The 9431-nt window shown below is 45.7% G+C and overlaps 1 protein-coding gene across 4 annotated transcripts in view; it reads right to left on the bottom strand.

Moving 5' to 3' along the window:
- Positions 1-319: 319 nt before the first annotated feature.
- Positions 320-9431, bottom strand: part of LOC139553753 (EARP-interacting protein homolog) — a 46816-nt gene continuing 37704 nt past the window's right edge. For all 4 annotated transcript variants that reach the window (XM_071366389.1, XM_071366387.1, XM_071366390.1 and 1 more), the window contains 4 exons: positions 5166-5333; positions 2614-2781; positions 1750-1962; positions 320-342 (listed from right to left, as the gene is read on the bottom strand). In XM_071366389.1, the coding sequence (XP_071222490.1) occupies positions 1788-1962; positions 2614-2781; positions 5166-5333 (511 nt within the window). In that variant the 3' untranslated portion in view covers positions 320-342; positions 1750-1787. The remainder of the gene's footprint in view (positions 343-1749; positions 1963-2613; positions 2782-5165; positions 5334-9431) is intronic.

The following is a 9431-nucleotide window of genomic DNA, read 5'->3' as shown; positions in this document are numbered from 1 at the left end:
GGCTCTAACGAACACTAGCACTGTCACTATCGACCAGCATCAACACACGCTGTACAGGAAGACAGGGATGGGGGAGAAGGAGGAAATGGAAGCAGGAGAAGAGAGGAGATGGGCTCGAAGTGGAAGGGTGGAGGAAGAGGAGAAAGGGCAAGGAGGTAGTGGAAGAGAAGGAAAGATTGGGAGAGGGTTTGGGGAGAGAGTGATGATTTTCCTAGCTACCCCTTGGCTTCAACCTGTCATCTAGGAACCATGATGCCATGTGTCGACCTCCAGTCATTCCCCAGGGTTAAGCTGCCATTGAGGCATGCAGGGATCCCCCACAGGCATCTCTGACAAGACTACCTATCAAATAAGAGAAAAGCCTTCAGAAGATCCCCTTATAAAAGCTTAGTAAAGTAACTGTTCACCAATAATAATGAACAAAATCCAGTTTACATACATAGCATTTAATTGACAATATTCAGAACAGATATATAGCAGTTTTTCTGTATTTTCTGTCCAAACATACATAGTCATCTGCATCATTAAAGGGGAATGGAATGTGTAGCGTTATCAGTTATTTCATAGAATGGGAGGGTGAGAAAGAGAGCGATAGAGAGAGAGAAAGAGACAGAGAGCGAGAGAGGAATAGCAAGAGGGAGTGCGAGAGCGTGTGTGTGCAGGGTCTGGTGAGTGTGGCTCTCCTGACGGCCCTCGGACACAGTTGGTTCCCCCTCCCTTCCCATCCCTCCCCATCTCCCCCCTCACTCCCATCCCTCGCCCTCTATTCCTCTCTCCCCATCCCCATCCCTCGCCCTCTTTCCCTCTCTCCACATCCCTCCCCCTCTATTCCTCTCTCCCAATTCTTCGCCCTCTATTCCTCTCTCTCCATTCTTCGCCCTCTATTCCTCTCTCCTCATCCCTCGCCCCCTTTCCCTCTCTCCCCATCTCTCCCCATTCTTCGCCCTCTATCCCTCTCTCCCCATCCCTCCCCATTCTTCGGCCTCTATTCCTCTCTCCCCATCCCTCCCCATTCTTCGGCCTCTATTCTACTCTCCCCATCCCTCCCCATTCTTCGGCCTCTATTCTACTCTCCCCATCCCTCCCCATTCTTCGCCCTCTATTCCTCTCTCCCCATCCCTCCCCATTCTTCGGCCTCTATTCTACTCTCCCCATCCTTTGCCCTCTATTCCACTCTCCCCATTCTTCGCCCTCTATTCCTCTCTCCCCATTCTTCGCCCTCTATTCCTCTCTCCCCATTCTTCGCCCTCTATTCCTCTCTCCCCATTCTTCGCCCTCTATTCCTCTCTCCCCATCCCTCAGCCCTCTATTCCTCTCTCCCCATTCTTCGCCCTCTATTCCTCTCTCCCCATCCCTCAGCCCTCTATTCCACTCTCCCCATTCTTCGCCCTCTATTCCTCTCTCCCCATTCTTCGCCCTCTATTCCTCTCTCCCCATCCCTCAGCCCTCTATTCCTCTCTCCCTATTCTTCACCCTCTATTCCTCTCTCCCCATCCCTCAGCCCTCTATTCCACTCTCCCCATTCTTCGCCCTCTATTCCTCTCTCCCCATCCCTCAGCCCTCTATTCCTCGCCACATCCCTCCCCATTCTTCGCCCTCTATTCCTCTCTCCGCATCCCTCCCCCTCTATCACTCTCCCCCTTTCCCTCTCTCCACACCCCTCCTCATCCCTCTCTCCCCATCCATCACCCTCTATCCCTCTCTCGCAATCCCTTCCCCTCTCTCCCCATCCCTCCCCCCATACCTCACCCTCTATCCCTCTTTTCTCAGTCCAGTGTGAGGTCTGTCTAGAGCAGGATATGGTATTTGAGTGCGCGGGGGACCCTGTTGATGACCAGTCTGCCGTCGTAGCTGAGTGAGGCAAAGAGCCATGGGTCTGCCGAGGACCACTCCACCGCGTATACACTGTCCTCATGCTCTTCATAGGTAGATATGATACTGTCCTGCAGGGGCTCCTTAGTTCTAGAACACACACACACACACACACACACACACACACACACACACACACACACACACACACACACACACACACACACACACACACACACACACACACACACACACACGGGTGAGGTGAGTTGAATAGGGTGACTTAAGGACAAGGCTGCCTACCACACACAAACAAAGGTCTAGTTATATTACTCAGTCTCTGTTCAAGGTCTGGTTGTGATTATACCAGGCACAGTACTACTCCACACAGCTGACCCTGGCTTCCTATACACATAATAGGCTAGTTAGGGTATCCTTTAAAAAATATCTATCTATCTATCTATCTATATATATATATATATTACAGTGTGTAGTGGTAGAGAGTCGGCACAGAAATGGAACAAAATAGGGCGTGGCAAAGAATAGCAGAAGTTCATGAAGACCAGAGTACAGGGCTGAATCAAATGTATCAAACATATGATTGCTAATAACTGGACAACTGTTGCACTGAACATGAGATGATGGATACAGTAATGACAGTGGACAGTTATGGCTGAGGTTGGTCCAATGTGGTTCAAAGGGAGCCTAGTTCTGGACAGATATGTCAGAAAGTGGACAGTGTTGACAAGTTATGACTGAGTGGACAGTTATGTCATAAAGGTTTTGACTTAGGGTCCATACTTCTGGTCCTGGTGGTTGTCCTCTCCGTCGCTGAGGTCATCGTCGTCCACCAGGTGACCGAAGGGCTCGGAGGAGATGGACACCATGTTGGACAGAATCACCCTGCTGTCACTGCTGCCGCTCAGCACCAGCTGGTCATGAGAGTGGTTGTAGCGCACGCTCCACACCCTGGGCACACACACAGGGAATCAGTGAATGGGTAATTTTAATCCATCCTATTTTAGTATCTATACATCTCTTTTTCCTTTTCTCCACTATTCGTCTCTCCCTCTGAGTGCAGGTTGACGTTTATTGTCATGAGTCTTGTTCTGGAGGTAGAACTGAGCAATTTCTGCTAGATGGGCCAGCTGAAAAGTCCAAATTGGCTATATCGTAAAAATGTATGAAAACAAAATGAGCTTTTTGGTCTTAATTTAAGGTTAGCAGTGTGGTTAAGGTTAGGTTGAAAATCAGATTTTATGACTTTGTGGCTGTGCCAGCTAGTGACCACTCAGCATAGCTGCTTCTAGAGCAAAAGTCATGACAATAAATGACAACCTGCCCTCTGGCTCTTCAGTACATTTGTATGTGGTAATTGAGATGGATATGGGCTTTGTTTCCCTGCTGTTTAGTTTGTACTGCCGTAAGGTGTTGTGTAATGAAGGTTAGTCAGTCTCTCTCTCTCTCTCATCCTAGGGCAGAGTTCAGTGGTGGATCCTAGCTCCTTATAGAGAGGGATTGAAGAATAACTGGCCTATTCTTCCTCTTCTTCTAAAAAAAAATGTGTCACTAATAGCAGATCCCTGACGGCCTCGAAGCACTGTTCAGAAAACACTGGTAGGCTGGAACCTCCTATCTATCAGAATAGTATCACATCTACACTGTTAAGGATACATTTGGCCTGTCTATCTGTCTTTCAGAGATAGCATCCTGTGTGTGTGTGTGTGTATGTGTGTGTTTTTAATCATGCAGTAATTGGTGTGCTGCTCTAGTTGCAGCAACGGCATGGCTCTCAGACAGTCATTATCTGAGAGCGTGTCTCTACAGACATAGTGCACACACCCCTGAATACTGCAGGGCACTGTGTTCAGCTAGCTACTTACATGGCCCTGAGCACTGCAGCTCATCACAGAATAGCTACAGTAAGCACCTATAACACACACCTGAACACAGGGCCGGTCCTTGCCATAGAAGTCTATGATTGGTTCAGATTTTGTCTGGACTGGACCAAAAACCAAAGTCTGTGGATGTGGAAATCAAGGCCAGTTTGGACTGCACCAAGAAATATGTCCGAAAGGCATCGGCCCGTGCTTATAGAGGTGTAGCCTACAGTATTGCCTGAAAGTGAATTTTATGAATGCCCATCTATGTGGTAAGCCTACCATTTGTAAAACACCGGAGTGGACCAAAAAAAGACATCCAAAAGACATTGGCTCGTGCTTACTGGGGCGTAGCCTACTATGTCGGCTGCAATGTGACTAATCAATTTGCCTATTTAAGCTCAGAGCCTATTTGCAAAGTGTTTACACAGTAGGAAATGCAGAAGTATTTTATTTTTCGCTATGAGCAGCTTGTCAAAAATTGACGGATACAAACTTGAAACCACTGATGGGGTGAAACTCCTGGATAACAGTTGTGATTGTCCATTCCATATTGTCCATTTTACTTGGACCTGTCCTGTTTTTAGGATATGTTGTTTTTTAACATGAGCGCATTTTTTATTTGATTGGGTGCCATTTATGTTAGGCTATTTGATCGGAGAAACCTGCATGATGTAAAAAGTGTCCGTCTCATTACATTGTCATCCATTTTATCTCCAGCCTGTAGGCTACAGAAAAGGCCACATACACTATTGTAGAAAGAGTATCTGCTACATGATTTATGTTAGATGATTTATTTGACGGAACGTTGGTGGAGCGCCGCTGGGAATGGACAAGCTAAATATTTTGTGCCCCTACCTTAAACAAAGTGTGCACTGCTTATCACAGGGCGGCATCAGCACATATGCCACTAGTTGAGAGAAATTGTCATTGTTTTTAGGCAGAATTCTGAGAGGTTTTATGTGTTGTTGTTGGTGAGTCTTGGTCAGTTTAGCTCAGAAAATGCCACCCTTGTCAATCTGCCGCCTTAGGCGGCTGCTTAATCCTGCCAAATGAGCGGGCCGGCCATGCCTGAACATGGCAGTGCAATGTCCTTAACCTCTGATGGACAAGTTCTTTACATGAAAGCATGTTTGTAGCAGCACCAAACTTCTTGTCATAACTAGACATACAGTACATTTTGACAGGCCCGGGCCAGTATATACAGTAGGGTAAGCACACCTACATGAGTGGGAAAGGACTGTTCAGTGTCCTTTGTTAGCAAATTGATGCTTATTGGTAGAAATGATGTTCATCTTCTGGTGGTTGTACAAAGAGTGGGTTTGAGGCTACAAGTACTATACCACAAAGATGGGAAGAATGCGGATGTATCTGCTGTGTGTGTGTGTGTGTGTGTGCTTGTGTCCTGTGTGTGTGTGTGTGTGTGTGTGTCTCCGTGCATCTGTGTGTCTACAGCGCAGCACAGGTGCCCACCAGTGGGAGTGCTCTTCCAGGTTCTTAACTGGCTCGTTGATGTTTCTCACGTCCCAGAATTTGACCTTGCAGTCGTCCCCACAGCTGGCCAGGTAGTACTGTTTGTTAGGATTGAAGTCCAGGTCTCGAACCAGCTGCCCGTGAGCATTCTCGATGCAGTAGATCTGACTGGGGACAAGAGAGAGAGGGGGAATGATAGAGAAAGAGTGAGAAATGAGAAAGAGAGAAAGGAGAAAACACCAGAGCAACCCTCCCTGATGACATCAATCAGAGATAGAAGCCTGTAGTGGTGCTGTACACTAGGTGAGGGCCAGACTGAATTTCCTGTCCTATAAAAGCCTGACTTGTTATAAAGCCAGGGGTCATAATCACACACGGCCTTGACTTCCTGCTCCTCTCTGCTGGGGAGAGGTAAGTGTTGAGGCACCAAAAAAGGAATGAAAGACCAGAGAAGAGGAAAGAGGAAATACTTTTCTGCTTCAGATGCTATTTGTTGTAAACCTTCTCTCCTCTCAACTGGACAGGAACCGACGCCTTTCCTCTCATCTTCTTCTTCCATCATATTCTCTTCTGTCCTCCCCTTCCCCTCCACTTATCTCCCCCTCCCCATTCCTCCCTACCTCTCCTCTCCCCCTCCATTCCTCCTCTCATCTTTCCTCCATCTCCCGCTGTGATGACTGAAGAGGAACCAGGGCGGCCTATGGAAAAGCATTGCCCACCGTGCTCCTTGCTCTCCTCCACCAAACACCATGTACCCTGCCACCCGCTGATCTCATTAAAAAGGGAGGTAAAATACAATGACCTGATGGCTTCAATGAGGTCAGGATGACAGTCTATATGGCTCTATGACTATATGGTTTGGGACGTCACAGAGCGACCAGACACTGGCATCAGCTCCCTCCCTCTCACCCCCAAAAATGTCAACAGCGTTTCATCTTGTGGCTTTTAAAATGACTTGATGATATTTTGATGTGTAGCATTTCACACCGATTCGGTGTTCCGGTGTGTGTGGTGTCACTCTGCTGTCATTTGCACAATCTGCCCCCGATTGACTGACTCCTCTGTAACCAGTGTGACCTCTGGCCATGGTGTGACAGTGTGTGTGTGTCATAAACTCTGTCCTCCATGGAAAAGGACGCACAGGGGAAATGGAGCAGGAAATTGGGTTAGTTTCGGTTCTTCCAGAATGCTTCCGAGCATCCTGCTCCCCTCCCTCCACCTAGCAAATATAAAATGGGAATCCTGAGCAAAGCCTGGCTGGAACCCTCCTGACAAAGTATTAGGGATTATAGAACTTCCTAGCTTAAGCCTCCGGACACAGTGAAACTACATCTACTCGTTCTCCCTTACGGCTGTGAGGGCCAAAACAAGCTAATACACACAGGAACATGTCCACCGCACACACACACCCTGCCCCCTCTAACCTCAGTCTGGGTGATACATCGCTATGCTGAGGGGATGGACTGGATATCACACTCATCACAGGTCTCCGTTTCTATGACAACTGCAGCTTCATCGTTTATCAAAATTAAAGCCTAGCTTTGAGAGGAGTTGGGAAGGAAGGAGGGAGGGAGGGAGAGACTGCCCATGCACAAAAGTAAGGGATCATTACATCAATATTGTGGGTTGATTGAGAGATATCTTTATGGCCAATAATAAAGCAATTCTTGATGCTTAAAAGTCTCAGAGCAACAAAGTGTTCCTAGTGTTACTCTGTAAATATGAACAGCCATGCCAATAAACTCCCAAAAGTATACAGTTGAAGTTGGAAGTTTACAAACACTTAGGTTGGAGTCATTAAAACTCGTTTTTCAACCACTCCAAATTTCTTGCTAACAAACTATAGTTTTGGCAAGACGGTTAGGACATCTACTTTGAGCATGACAATTCATTTTTCCAACAATTGTTGACAGACAGATTATTTCACTAATAAATTACTGTATCACAATTCCAGTGGGTCAGAAGTTTACATACATTAAGTTGACCGTGCCTTTAAACAGCTTGGAAAATTCCAGAAAATGTCATGGCTTTAGAAGCTTCTGATAGGCTACTTGACATCATTTGAGTCAATTGGAGGTGTACCTGTGGATGTATTTCTAGGCCTACCTTCAAACTCAGTGCCTCTTTGCTTGACATCATAATAAAATCAAAAGAAATCAGCCAAGACCTCAGGAAAAAAATTGTAAACCTCCACAAGTCTGGTTCATCCTTGAGAGCAATTTCCATAAGCCTGAAGGTAACACACGTTCATCTGTACAAACAATAGTATGCAAGTATAAACACCATGGGACCACGCAGCCGTCACACCGCTCAGGAAAGAGACGCGTTCTGTCTCCTAGAAATGAATGTACTTTGGTCCGAAAAGTGCAAATCAATCCCAGAACAACAGCAAAGGACCTTGTGAAGATGCCAGAGGAAACAGGTACAAAATACTCTATATCCACAGTAAAACGAGTCCTATATCGACATAACCTGAAAGGCCACTCAGCAAGGAAGAAGCCACTGCTCCAAAACCGCTATAAAAAAGCCAGACTACGGTTTGCAACTGCACATCGGGACAAAGATCGTAGTTTTTGGAGAAATGTCCTCTGGTCTGATGAAACAAAAATAGAACTGTTTGGTCATAATGACCATCGTTATGTTTGGAGGAAAAAGGTGGAGGCTTGCAAGCTGAAGAACACCATCTGAGCCGCGAAGCACGGGGGTGGCAGCATCATTTTGTGGGGGTGCTTGGCTGCAGTAGGGACTGGTGCACTTCACAAAATAGATGGCATCATAAGACAGGAAAATTATGTGGATATATTGAAGCAACATCTCAAGGCATCAGTCAGGAAGTTAAAGCTTGGTCACAAATGGGTCTTCCAAATGGACAATGACCCCAAGCATACTTCCAAAGTTGTGGCAAAATGGCTTAAGGACAACAAAGTCAAGGTATTGGAGTGGCCATCACAAAGCCCTGACCTCAATCCCATAGAAAATTTGTGTGAAGAACTGAAAAAGCGTGTGCGAACAAGGAGACCTACAAACCTGACTCAGTTACACCAGCTCTGTCAGGAGGAATCGGCCAAAATTCACCCAACTTATTGTGGGAAGCTTGTGGAAGGCTACCCGAAATGTTTTACCCAAGTTAACAATTTAAAGGCAATGCTACCAAATACTAATTGAGTGTATGTAAACTTCTGACCCACTGGGAATGTGATGAAAGAAATAAAAGCTGAAAGAAATCATTCTCTCTACTATTATTCTGACATTTCACATTCTTAAAATAAAGTGGTGATTCTAACTGACCTAAAACAGGGAATATTTACACTGATTAAATGTCACGAATTGTGAAAAAATGAGTTTAAATGTATTTGGCTAAGGTGTATGTAAACTTCAGACTTCAACTGTACATCTGACATTTCTAAATAAACCCATAATCTATTTAATGGCGAGGTATAATATTTCCCACACATCCAAACATGGCTGAGGTTCTCCAGTAACTGTAATGTTGTGACCGGTCTTCCATCCTGGGGACAGCAGATGAGAAGGTCATGGATGATTGATGTGACAGACAAAGTTCGGGAGGTTAACGTCAAATAAACAAAACACATGTCGCTCGCAGTAGACAACTTTGATAAACTGTTAGTATCAAACTGCTGAGGGCTGAGGAAAATCCACTTTTTCTATCCCATCCTTCTACATAACCAAAACATAGCAAATCATTCTGGTTTAGATGTGAGCAGCACCAGTGGGCTCTAGTGACTGTAGTTCTCGGTCTGGGTGAGATGGCTGTCCAATTCTATCCTGTTCCCCATTGTTGTCGGATGCCAGTGTGACTGTTTGAGTCCCTGCAGTGAGTCTCTCGACCCAGAGTGTGATGGAGCAAATAGAACTAGCATCAATCACACAGCCGTGCTGTCTACTCCATCTCTTCCCTAACACGCCTGGATACATGGGGATAAAACACTTTACTGAAAACACATCCGCTTTACAGATCAAGTAGAGGTTAGTGTGGTTGGTAAGTAAGTAATTCACAACAATGTTAAATTGAAATGTAAAACATAGCCTACTATACTAAACATAGCATACTATAATGTTCACACCAGGGTTTTCATTATCCCGTAATTGCTGGCTTTTGCCCCCATAAAACAAAAAAGGCAATAAATTAAAAATGTTGCAAACCAAATTGACCAGGAGAAAAAAACAATGGTAGGCAGGCTATCAGCGCATCACCCACCACTTTACAATGTGAACCGTAGGCAGTATGCATTTTGAAAACATATT

Source organism: Salvelinus alpinus, chromosome 25, assembly GCF_045679555.1.
Source record: "Salvelinus alpinus chromosome 25, SLU_Salpinus.1, whole genome shotgun sequence".
NCBI lineage: Eukaryota > Metazoa > Chordata > Actinopteri > Salmoniformes > Salmonidae > Salvelinus > Salvelinus alpinus.
Note: the sequence above shows the minus strand (reverse complement) of the source record. Positions and strands in the feature narration are given on the sequence as shown.